The 13343-nt window shown below is 30.7% G+C and overlaps 1 protein-coding gene across 1 annotated transcript; it reads left to right on the top strand.

Moving 5' to 3' along the window:
• The first annotated feature begins 1251 nt into the window (after positions 1-1251).
• Positions 1252-6630, top strand: LOC129872808 (probable polyamine oxidase 4). Its single transcript, XM_055947691.1, has 10 exons — positions 1252-1733; positions 3116-3231; positions 3321-3409; positions 3508-3621; positions 4013-4100; positions 4196-4281; positions 4380-4482; positions 4765-4862; positions 5185-5614; positions 6128-6630. The coding sequence occupies exons 1-10, from the start codon at positions 1688-1690 to the stop codon at positions 6443-6445; spliced, it is 1488 nt and encodes a 495-aa protein (XP_055803666.1). The 5' UTR covers positions 1252-1687; the 3' UTR covers positions 6446-6630.
• Positions 6631-13343: the final 6713 nt, after the last annotated feature.

Raw genomic sequence — 13343 nt, 5'->3', positions numbered from 1 at the left:
AACTATTAAAATTAATTAAAAATTAAAGACTAAAGTATTTTTATTTTAAAAAAAGGAATTATTTTTTTATAAAATTAATTTAAAATATTTTTTTCACTCACTCTACCACCTCCCCCCCTCCGCCGACAATCCCTGTCCTTTTATTTTTTAAAATTCTTATATAAAATATTTTTAAAAAAATTCATACTCCACCTCCTCTCCTTCCTAAAAAATATTATTGTTTTTATTATTTTTTTTAAAAAAAATTATTCTCACCCCATCTAACCCGGCGCTCTTAATTTTTTTTTTATATTATTTTTCTCATTTTGAGTTAGATATGTACATATATTATTAGGAAAATATATTTTTTTAATTGCTTACCAAATATAACATAAATAAAAATTGTATTTTAAAAAATGTCTTGCGGCAAGTAAAAAATACGTTCCTAAAATCATATGTATATATCAAACACAAAATGAGAAACTTTTTTTGGAAGCGGAAGGCTAGGTTGGACGGGGTATTTTTTTTTAAAAAAATTAAAATAATATATAAATTATTATTTGAATAGGGGGATGAAGTAAGAATATTTTTTCATTTTCTCTTAAAAAATAAAACTAATTTTTTGTGTGGGGTGGTGGTGGTGGTGGGGGTGATAGTAATACTCTAATCTTTAATTTTAACTTTTAATAATTTATTTATTTTTTGTCAATGTGAAATATTTTGTCCATCTTGAGTGTGATGTGATAATTTTTTAAAATATGAAGTAAAAGAAAGAGTGTAGTACACACACTATGATGAGAGTGAAATAAAAGAGATATGTGTGTTTCTCAAACTAATAACTAATAAGTGATAATTTAAGTTTGAAACTCACACTTCTAATAGTTTAGATATGAAGTTAAAAAAAAGAATAATTTAAATGTGTTTGTGACACTTGTCTCTTATTTAAATTAATAATTATTTTTAAAATAATTATTTTTAATATATATAACAATTAAAAAAGAACAGTGGGAGTAATATATTTGCGAAGTTAATTTAATAATTTTGTTTTTAATCTTCAATAGGTAAAAATGGAAAAGAGTTTGAGAGCTCACGTGAACCTTTGTTAATTGGAAGTTTGGGACTGGTTAGGACTTAGGAGGGAAGTCGAGAGCGACACGACTACGAATTTGAAATGACAATAATACCCTTCATTCCTGGAAAATATCATGCATGACGCGTTCGCTTCCAGTTGTGCTCCCTTCATCTTCGCTATAAATACAATTCCACATTCACCCACAATTCTGTTTGCTCCATTACAATTTTCCAGACTCTTCAGTACAGAGAGAGAAAGAGAGATTCACTGTTGAGATCTAGAGAGAGAGACGCAGTACGATTCAGAGATTAATTTCTGGTCGATCTATGCAAACGAAGCAAAAATCGTCGATCAAATTGGTAGGATTTGTTGAGTTGATATTCGATCCAGGTTATGATTATGAGCTGGCTTGATAAGCTCCGGTCATCTTCCAATCTCAGCCGCTTCATTGCCGGCCTTCTTATCTTCATGCTTTATCATTCATTTCAATTAATTTCTAATTTCTTGATTCCTATACAACCGTAATTTCCTTCCCAAATCAGCTTCCTTCTCTGTTTTTTCCATCTTTGTTGTTCAAAAACATTCTCTCCTCTCTTCCCGATTCAAGCAACATCGACGTTTTTGTTCACGGATTTCATGGAAATCAAAGATGATGATTCTGGCTCCAGTAATTTATTTGACGGTGAGTTTCCTGTTTTACTCGAATATTGTTAATTTCGTTGTCTTTTGAGGAAATAATCATCTGTTTTACTTGAGCTATGACTAGTAGCCTGTGGTTTTTCTGTTAATGATTACTTTATTTGATGTGATCTGTGCGGAACTTGATTATATTAAAATCAGCATGATATTTTAACCATTGCGGCATTGCCGTGTTTAATGAATTATTACCAAGTAAAGACGAACAACAAACCAAAAAAACAAAAGAGCTTGCTGATTACTAAATCATTGATGTCATAGTAGTACAAGTCTTAATTCGGATAGAATTGTTACCTTTGACATAAATTATGCTAGAATTATCTTTCATTCGTCCGGTAATTTACCAAAGATTAAGATGATGTTATGCTAGCAGCTCCATATGCAATGAATTGTTTGAAGAACGACTCGAATTGCTGTTTTTTCTTTTCGCACCGAACAAAACTCACTTGATTGATACATTTGTATGCCGTGAAGTCATTCAAGCAAGGATAGGTTGTGGACAATGTACACAAAAGTGTCTTACCCTGGTCGGATATTATTAATGGGAAGTGAATTGCCTCAGGTAAAATGTTGATCAAACAAGCACTATGTATAGATCAGATGTTGTTGATATTGCTTTGGGCTTGAAAGAACGATAATCTTGTTAAATAATTAGATCTCATCATAGTAGTACAAGTCTTATTTCGGATAAAATTGTTTGAAATAAATGATGCTAGAATGATCTTTTATTCGTCCGGTTAATTAACAAAGATTAAGATGGTGTTATGCTAGCAGCTCCGTGTTTGGATGTTATTAAATGGAAAGTGAATTACCTCGGGCAAAATGTTGATCAAACAAGTACTACTATCTCTTCTTTCATAGTTTAGACGTTGTTGCTATTGGTTTGGGCTTAAACGAATGATAATCTCGTAAAATAATGAGATCTCGTCCAGTTTTGCTTGTAAGAGGTATCCTTTGTCATCTTGTGTTTCAAGAGACACATTGCCTCTTATCTTTGGCATCTAATACTAACTCTATCCCAAAATTTATGACATAATTTCTATTTGAGACAACCTGAAATATTGACACTCTTGGACTAGTAAAATTCTCTTAAACGACTTTCACAAATATTAATAAATGAATGTTTATTTAAATTAAAATTTGATGTTAGATTATCTCTTCTAAAAAACTTTGAGTTACATGCATTTTGATTGTCTCCTCATGAGGAAATTTATTCTTATCTTAATTCTTCACGTATACTATTTTGCTTTTACTTTGTCGGAAGTGTTGAAGTATAAAAGAAGAACTTTATATTCATGTCCATCATATTGCTTATTTTAATCATTTCATCAGTGGAACTTAATTTGCTCCTTTCTTTTGCTTGACTAGGCATTTTACCACCCCGCTTAGGTAGGCCGCATAGTTCATCTCCATCTGTAATTGTGATTGGTGGAGGTATCTCAGGGATAGCTGCTGCACGTTTCCTTCACAATGCATCTTTTAAGGTGGGCGTACTCAGGATTTTAAACTCTTTCACATGTAACAACCTTTTATTCTTTCATTCTTAAAATAGACACTTTCAATATTTGTCCAGGTGCTCTTATTGGAGTCACGGGATAGAATGGGTGGTCGCATACATACTGACTACTCATTTGGTTGCCCAGTTGATATGGGAGCATCATGGTCAGTAAATTTTCCTCCCAAATTCTCTTTCTAGATCTGGACTTTTGTAGCTTTTCAATTTGCAATTAATTGACTCTGATCATTAAACATTCTTTCAGGCTCCATGGGGTGTGTGATGAGAATCCTTTGGCTCCATTGATACGTCGGTTAGGGCTCACCCTGTATCGCACTAGCGGTGACAACTCAGTGCTGTATGACCACGACTTAGAAAGGTAACCTGGATGACATTACATTGAACACATGATTTTTATCATGAATTAGTCTGCATTTTCCCTCTTTTGTTTGGTCACTCTCTCTCTCGTCACCTATAGGTGTTACATTTTTACTTGCTATAACTTCATCCTGATTCAACTAATCAGAATATCGACACTAACAAATTTGGTAGTTTGTTTTTGAATTTAAATCAAAAGGACTTACAATTGGCCTGGGTGGAATGAAATTTAGTTGCCTCCAGAGTTCCAATGTGGTCTGGTTTCAAAGTTCCTGCATTTCCTGAATTTTAGCCTGTTCTCTTTTTTCTGTTCCGTTTATATTTCTCTGTGCAAAATAAATGGAGATGCTATTAACTCAGTCAAGAGCTAAATCGTGTTTCTTGTTCAATAGTTACATGCTGTTTAACATGGATGGTCATCAAGTTCCTCAAAATACAGTTGTTCAAGTTGGAGAAGTATTCAAGAAAATCCTCAGCGAGGTTGGTCTTTAACTTTTAAACTGCTCAAATATGATGCTGTGCCTCTTAGGATCTTAAAAAGAGGCCAGTGATGATTATTTGTATTGCTTATGCAGACTGAGAAAGTGAGGAATGAGCATAGTCATGACTTGTCAGTTCTTCAAGCAATATCTATTGTACTGGACAGGCATCCAGAATTGAGGTATGCAGAAAAAATGTTTCTCATGTGTCCTGCTATTGTCTGCCGAATGTGGAATCTAGTTATACGTGCACATACATATTGAGTTATTTGTAATGTAGGCAAGAAGGACTTTCCCTTGAGGTGTTGCAATGGTACATATGCAGAATGGAGGCATGGTTTGCTGCTGATGCAGACACGATCTCGCTGAAAACCTGGGATCAGGCAAGTGTTTTTTCATTTACTGTTTTTATAAACAGTTTATTGGGTGCTTGATGCAGTTTTCAATTTCATTATCTTGCTCAGCTAAGGTCTTATTTCGAAGTAAGAAACTTCTGAAGAAATAAAAAAAGGGCTTTACAAGATGTTAGTGCTAGCAGTCACTTATTTTGACTTACTCCCACATTGTAAATTGGGCACAATCATTTGATAGATATATTCTTTAAAATATATGAACAATTGAATTAATTCAGTTGAGTAATATTGATAGTTATATTTTGCATGCAGGAACAAGTTCTCACTGGGGGTCATGGACTTATGGTGCAAGGTTACAACCCAGTCATAAAGGCCTTATCAAAAGACATTGATATCCGTTTAAATCACAGGTGCAGATGGGTTTTGCAGAAGTTCTACCTTTTCTCTTTGTTTCTCGATATAGCTGCAATGACTGCAAAACCATATGAACTCTTACAATCCTGTTTCTATTTTAAGAAATGAGGTCAACTTTTTTACACCTCTGGCTACTTGATTTACAAAATGTTGTTCGCTTCCTCCATAGAGATTTTTATTAGATACACCTCAACAGCCAAACATGAATATCTCCTGTTCTTTCCTCTATGTTTATTTTTTCTCAAACTTTTGTTTACATAGTACTTTCCAATTACTTTCAAGAAACTAAACTATTTTGTATGGATCTAATTTTACTAGGGTCAAGAGGATTACGAACGGGTATAACAAGGTGATGGTTACAGTTAAGGATGGGAGAAATTTTATTGCAGATGCTGCTATTATAACTGTGCCTCTAGGTGTTCTGAAAGCCAACTTGATTGAGTTTGAGCCAAAATTGCCAGAATGGAAACAATCTGCAATAGCGGATCTTGGTGTAGGCAATGAAAACAAGATTGCATTAAAATTTGATAATGTATTTTGGCCAAACGTGGAATTGTTAGGTGTTGTTGCACCCACTTCATATGCTTGCGGTTATTTTCTCAACCTCCACAAGGCAACAGGACATCCGGTCCTTGTTTATATGGCTGCTGGAAGACTTGCTTGTGACCTCGAGAAATTATCAGACAAATCTGCTGCTGAGTTTGCGATGTTGCAGTTGAAGAAGATGTTCCCCGATGCCACTAAGCCTGTAAGTAATCTCTTCTCCTACACGAATTGAATTATAACTCTTAGCTAGTGACATGCATGAGCAGGGACAGAATTTCGAAAGTGTTGCACACGTGATAATTTATTTTGGTCTATTTTTGGTTCAATTGGTGAGTCCACACTTCATGTCGATTATTAGTTTATTACAGTTTGGTAATTGTTCATTTACACTCTCTTTTAACCTTAAAAAGGTAAAACAATCAGATGGAAAAGGGTGAAATATAAAAGTAGAAGGAAAAATGAGGAAGCACCTCCATCCTCTTATCACTTTCTTTAATTGCTTATTTTACTTCAAAAATTGTCTTTCTACATTGAATAAGGGAAAATGATGCATATTACCTTTCATTGATTACAGCAAACTATATGCAATCCTGCATCTGTTTATCTAACACTCCTATAACGTAAACCTAGTTAAAACAGTGTGTTCAGTAAACAGAGAATGCTAGCACAAAAGCACTTGTAAGCTCTCTTGTTAATCATCTGGTACATTGTACAGGTTCAGTATCTTGTATCTCACTGGGGTACGGATCCAGACACCCTTGGATGTTATTCTTATGACTTGGTTGGAAAACCAAATGATGCTTACGATAGGCTTCGGGCACCAATTGGTAATCTGTTCTTTGGAGGGGAAGCTGTGAGCAGTGATGATCATCAGGGGTCGGTTCATGGTGCGTATGAAGCTGGAATTATGGCTGGTGAAACGTGCCGCAGACATATCATTAAAAGACATGGAAGTCTAGAAATGGTTCAGGCTGTTTCCTATAGGGAGGAGATCCTTGAAGCCGCAGTTCCTCTCCAGATTTCAAGAATGTGATGTGTTTTCTCTTAACTTTGCAAGTTTCATTTCAATAAACTTTTGCTTAAGTAGTGTGTTCCAGTATATAAAAAATAAAATAAAAAATATGCTGAATAGTATTTACAAGTTTCATTTCAAGCAACTTAAGTAGTGTGTTCCAGTTTGTACTGTTACTTCATATAAAATACTGTAATTAACGTTTATGTCTCCCTTCAGAATATCAAACTATATATATCAAGCTTCCTAATTGACCATGTTGAGAGTTTTATCCTTGAACAGGAAATTTGTACTGCGTTGGAGTTAACGGGTATATCTAATTAGTATTCCAAAAAAATTAGGACGCCGTGAAATGAGATATTGCAACATAGCAAATTACACAAGTAAACTATAACATGTGCATATAGTTTAACATAATAATTAAAGACTCTATGTTCTTTATTTCTTTATACGGAGACTCAAAAACCACAGAAACAAAAAAACGAAACGGGAAGTTTGCTTGAAATAATGAAAAACACGATGGAGCCTTCTTTAGCATTGATCATTTACCTGATAAAATGTCGTAAAAGGGAAAACAGAGCATTGCCATAATTCCTTTTTGTGGTGAGTTCGAGTGAACTAAGATTAAACGTGTCCACAGATAAATGAAAAGGAGAATTTTTTTTCTCCATAAATGTATCTGGGAGATTATTAACTATTCAGGTTGGCCAAATTTTGTATGTATTCTTAAATTTACACATTAAATTAAATATATGCTGTAATGACTATCACTTGCAAAAATGTTGTACTACATCCTATGCACAACATTTTCTTTGAGGTCTGCTGTGGGGGCGCACTTTTAGAATAATAATTACCTTTTTTTAGAGTATTTAATGATTTATAGCATATTTATCTTAATTAATAATCAAAATGACTTTATTATCTCCTCTTTTTGCTTTTTTTTTCTATTTATTTTTTCTCTTTCTCTTTCTCTTTCTCCCTTTTTTGAAATTAATAATTAATTATCCTAATTTAAATAGTACCGAAATATTTGAAATTCACATATAATACTTATAATATATTTGTACTAAAACTATTTTAATTATATATTCACCACATTTATTGAAAGATGCCTATAATATGTATCATAAATTAATTTCAAAATGTATTATAATTATTGTTTATTTTTTCTCTTAATAATGGTGCTAAAATATATTATTGTATTAAAAATATTTTAGTTATATATTCACCACGTGCATTGAAACATTCTTATAATATGTATAATATATTGAATTCAAAATTTATTATAATTACTTTTTTTATTTCCTTTATTATGTTAAAAATACATTGTATTTATCCTCTCTCTCTCTCACTTTCTCCTTCCCTTTTTTTTGCCTCCTCCTTTTCTTTTCTTTTTGTCCTTTTTTTCTTCTCTCTCTTTCTCCTTCTTTTAAAAATAATAATTAATTAATTCAATACATTTCTAACAACATAAATTAATTTAAATAGAACTCGAGTGTTTGAAATTCACACATAATACTTATAATAAGTTTATATTAAAAATAATTTAATTATATATTCACCAAATTTTAATTATAATATATTGAATTCAAAATCTATTATAATTATTTTTTTCTCTTATTAACGAAATATATTATTGTATTAAAAATATTTTAGTTATATATTCAACATGTGCGTTGAAACATGCATATAATATGTATAATATATTGAATTCAAAATGTATTACAATTCGAATTCAATATTATATATTGTTATGAGTTCGATTGTTGCTATTTCAACAAATATAATACATTTTTAACAACGTAAATTAATTTGTATACTACTGAAATATTTGAAATTCACGCATAATACTTATAATATATTTGCATTAAAAATATTATAGTTATTTTAAAATTTTTCTCTTATTAACGGTGCTAAGATATATTGTTGTATTAAAAATATTTTAATTATATATTCAGCATGTGCATTGAAATATGCTTATAATTATAGTATATTGAATTCAAAATCTATTATAATTATTTTTTATTTTTCTCTTATTAACGAAATATATTATTGTATTAAAAATATTTTAGTTATATATTCACCATGTGCATTGAAATATGCCTATAATATGTATAATATATTAAATTCAAGATGTATTACAATTATTATTTATATTTATTTCTTTTATTGTGTTAGAAATGCATTATATATGTATTTTACATAAAAATCATCTAATTTAAAAAGTAGTAAAATCATTATTTCCATAATACAACAACAACAACCCAGTGAAATTCCACAACATGGGGTCTGGGAGGGTAGAATGTACGCAGACCTTACTCCTACCAAGGTAGGACGACTGTTTCTATTTTCATAATACCCAATTCAAAATTAACCTTAAATTAGAATAATTAATTATTATGTATTTTTAAAAAGGGATAAAGAGAGAAAAATCGGATCAAAAAAAAAGAGAAGAAGGAAGGGGGGTGGGGTGGGGAAGAAAGAGAAAGAGAAAGGAAAGGAAAAGAGAGAGAATGGGAAAAAATGGAAAAAGAAAAAAAAAGAGAGAGAAGGTGGGAAGAAAGAGAAGAAGTATTTTTTTCTTTTTTATTATTTTGGGTAAAAAATATTGTTATTTGTGTATGTAAATGATCCCTATATTTATAAGAAAAAATTATCCATTTACACATGTTATATTACCATATTTACTAATACTCCAACTAGTTAGAAAAATATCAAAAATCCCTATTTTTTTACTTCTCTCACTCTTTCACTGATACATCACTTTTACCTTATATCAGTTACCTAAATTCACGCCTATTCTTTAGCCTTCTTGATGTCAGTTTCTTGTTTTCAATTTCAGTCCATTTATTACTCAATTTCAAGAATCTAAGTAAGGTATATTCAAGTTTTTCCTTTAATGATATCTCACTTCATTCTCACCTTCTTCGATTTCCTCTATTTCCTTCTGTAATTTTTTTTCCTCACATTGTTCACTGATACACATGGAATTCGCTACATCTTTTAGTGTTGGTCTCACTCAGTTGAATAAAAATCAAGAAAATCTTGATTCACCGGACGAGATTAGATCCAAACAACGTAACGATCCATCGGTGATGGATAAACTCCGTGAGAAATTGAAGTCGAAATCTCAAGTTCAACATTCATCCAAAGAAGCCGACAAGAAGATTGAAGGGGTTTCAACACGCCCTAATCTCCCAAAGGTATGAGTTTCTATAAGTTTTTTTTAATGTGTTTTTTATGAAGATTTACTGCTCCTGATACATATAATTTTATGTATCAGATTCGTATATATCAATCAAGCTTACATGAGAATATGATACATCATGTTTATATCTTTTTAATGTCATTTTTATAAAGTTTTACTGATTCCTGATATATATACTTTATGTATCAGATTCTTATTTATTTTTTGATACATCGTCTTTTTGTATCAAATGCTCATATATCAGGATTTACTGCTTCTGATACATATTATTTATATATCAGATTCTCAGGTATCAAGCTTACATGAGAATCTGATACATCCTATTTATATAATTTTTTAAATGTCATTTTTCTAAAGTTTTACTGATTTTTGATACATCTACTCTATGTATTAGATTCTTATCTTTTTTTTGATACATCATTTTTTTATCGGATTTTCATGTATCAAACGTTAATGCTCCTGATACATCTTATTTATATATCAGAATCTCATGTATCAAGATATAATGCTTTTAATACATCATGTTTAAATACAAAATTAAGTTGTATTTAATTAGTTTTCATGTCAATGTAGGGAATGAAGTACATCATCAAGAAGATCCCGTCACACTTCTTAAGATTCGGCACTACATATACGACTAATTTTATTGATGATTTCAAATCATCAATAGGTGATGAAGCTATACAATTATTTCGATAAATCATATTTGGTCACTATCTAGATATACTCTAGTACAATTTTTAAGGGCAAATCATCAAATGCCTCTTATTTCTTCAGGTTGAGCAAAATAACAGAGAGATATTACACAGTATAGGTGCATGTCTGTAATGTCTGGAAGACCAAGGATGGTTACGTTAGCGACATCGATGATCCAAAAAAACCTAAGAGAGATTTCGTACCTCCTAATCAAGGAGAACCGATGGACGTCGAGTAGTTTTTTTTTTAAAATTTTATAGTAGTAGAATGTACAATTATGTTTTTGCACCAATAGTAAACATTTTTTTTTGGCTATTCAACAATTTATCAGACTTTTAAGTTTTTCTAATATTTATGTATCATATTTTGATTTATCAAACTTGAATGCTTCTGATACATCTACTTCATGTATCAGATTGTAATATATCAAGATTTAATGATTCTAATACATCTACATTTATGTATCAGAATCTCATGCATCAATATTTACAGCTTCTGATACATATTGTTTATGTAATAGATTGTAATGTATCAAGATTTAATAATATGATATATCTACATTTATGTATCAGAATTTCATGCATCAATCTTTACAGCTTCTGATACGTATTGTTAATGTATCAGATTATAATGTATCAATATTTAATGATTCTGATACATCTACATTTATGTACCAAAATCTCATGCATCAATCTTTACAGCTTCTGATACATATTGTTTATGTATCAGATTGTAATATATCAAGATTTAATGATTCTGATACATCTACATTTATGTATCAGAATCTCATGCATCAATCTTTACAGCTTCTGATACATCTACAACCTATATCAATACAACATGTTATGTATTAACCAAAATCCAGTTGACAAACTAATACAACAACCTTTAAAGTATCAATCTTAATACGTCGAATGTTTATGTATCCGCTATTCTTATGTATCAGATTCAAAATTACTATCAATACCAAGTAACTTACAATGAATATAATTACCAACCATCCATGTATCAATTATTGATATTCAATTACTATTCTGGTTAATTGATATATGTATCAAATACAACCCACAATGTAAAAAGAATTATGTAGATGTAAGTACATGATCCAAATAGAATTTATCCTGCCATAACAAAACATCATTTCTCTTTGGGAATAAAATTACAAGTCTTTCTATTGTGGCCTTCATGACCACAACGACTACAAGAATTTGTGTCCGTTCTTATCTTCTCACTAGAGTACTTTTTTCTTTCTTTCTTTGGTCTTCTTGACATCTTTTTGTATCTTGGTGGCAAGACGAATTCTTCCAAAATTTCTTTCGGAACAGAACAATCTTTCTTATCTGGCATTGAAACCATTGGAAATTCATAAGTATTTGCCAACGCCTCTGGTTTGTAGTAATCAGAACATATGGGTGCATGTTTGTAATGTTCTTGCTCTTCAACACTGTAATTGTGTGTGAACATGGTATCTAGTCTAGTTGAAACCTGCCACAATTGCACGTTTTCCTTTCAAGACACACAATGTATCTTATACCTGACTCATAAACATAATAAAGATATTCTGATGAAGCAAGAACCTGCATTAAATAATTATCACAGGTATGTATCAGCAATGATGTATCAAATACAAAAATGATGGTATCAAGTAATACTGAAACAGGAAATACATAATTGATGTATCCTATAGCTATGTATCAAGCAACTATGTATCAAGTAGATAACTACTTAAAAAAAATAACTGGTGTGTACCTTCATTCTCGAACACTCATTGTGTTTGATACTAGGATATCTTCGAATTTTCTACCCAAATTATGTTTTGTATAAGCTGCTATTTCCTTATTTTTGCAGTCCAAGCACCAAATAACATTCTCGTTTGCTTCAAAAAGTCAATTATAGGCAGCTTTTGTGCTTCAACAAGACATCCATTGATATGCTCTGTTTTTGAATTTTCTTTTATAGTCAAGCTCTGTTTCTTTTTTTAAAGAATTCTTTGCCTTAATTAGCATGGTAATTGATTGAAACAATCAATAATAACTTGAATTATGTTACTTTCCATAAATAACCTAACAACATTAATTGTTTTACACCCCAAAAATGATGTATTAGCTCAGCAAGTAATGTATCAGAAATTTGAAAAAAAGGAGAAATTGCGTAATTTCATAAAAATGAGGAATACATCGTAATTGAGCCTATTCAGTATGTGATTTAGGTAAAGTATATTATTTATAAATAGAAAAGACCACCTATATTATTGGGTCCAATTAGGTTGGCCCAGTAATTACAGTGTGGCCTTTTGAAAGACTAATATTTAATTTTTGACCCCCAAAAATATGTAGATATATATATATATATCTACCATGAATTTCTTTTCTTTTTCTTCTTCAGTCTTTTTCATTTTCTTTCATATGCACCATAGAAAATTGAAGAATGTTTAATTGGAACATGAAAAATATGACTAAATTGATCATAGTTACTCTTAGAGTGGAAATAGGATTAGTTTTGGTTAAAGAAACTCGAAGAACATCAAGATTTTCTTTAGCTTGTTATTAGATACAATAAAGTAGGTCAATTTTTTAAAAATAAAATTCGTTATTAAAGTTTCTACACAAAAAAATATAATTTCAAAATCATAATTAATTATTAGTATTTTAACCACAAATAATGAAAAAATCACAATAAATTATCAGAATTTATAGCCAAATTCCATAATTTATTTATAAAAAAAATTGTGATTGAATTCCGGACGATCAATATAACTCATTGCTAATGCCTATTTTGTTAAATATCAAATAGAAAATCACGACAATTCCCTTTAAATTATGGGAAAACAATTTTTTTTACACTAGTACTTTTTATTTTATTTTCAAAGGAGGCCAAAATTTAAACATGCGACTAGAAGATCCTATTTGTGCAAATTCAGGAAAAACATAAAAATAGAAAGTCCGGTCGGTGGGTGAGAAGAAAAGTCCAAATACAAAGAGTGGAATCATCATCATTTGGACAACAATTTTTTTT

The sequence above is a fragment of the Solanum dulcamara genome, chromosome 11, assembly GCF_947179165.1.
Source record: "Solanum dulcamara chromosome 11, daSolDulc1.2, whole genome shotgun sequence".
In the NCBI taxonomy this organism is placed as follows: Eukaryota; Viridiplantae; Streptophyta; class Magnoliopsida; order Solanales; family Solanaceae; genus Solanum; species Solanum dulcamara.
The sequence above is the reverse complement of the archived record's forward strand: the minus strand, read 5'-3'. Positions and strand labels throughout refer to the sequence as shown.

What these genes read in the sequence shown, in the direction of transcription:
- LOC129872808 (XM_055947691.1), top strand. Translation starts at nt 1,688, where the DNA reads ATGGAAATCAAAGATGATGATTCTGGCTCCAGTAATTTATTTGACG. An exon ending in CTCCAGTAATTTATTTGACG is followed by an intron (nt 1,734 to 3,115) that starts GTGAGTTTCCTG and finishes TTGCTTGACTAG; the next exon opens with GCATTTTACCACCCCGCTTA. An exon ending in CGCTGAAAACCTGGGATCAG is followed by an intron (nt 4,483 to 4,764) that starts GCAAGTGTTTTT and finishes TTTTGCATGCAG; the next exon opens with GAACAAGTTCTCACTGGGGG.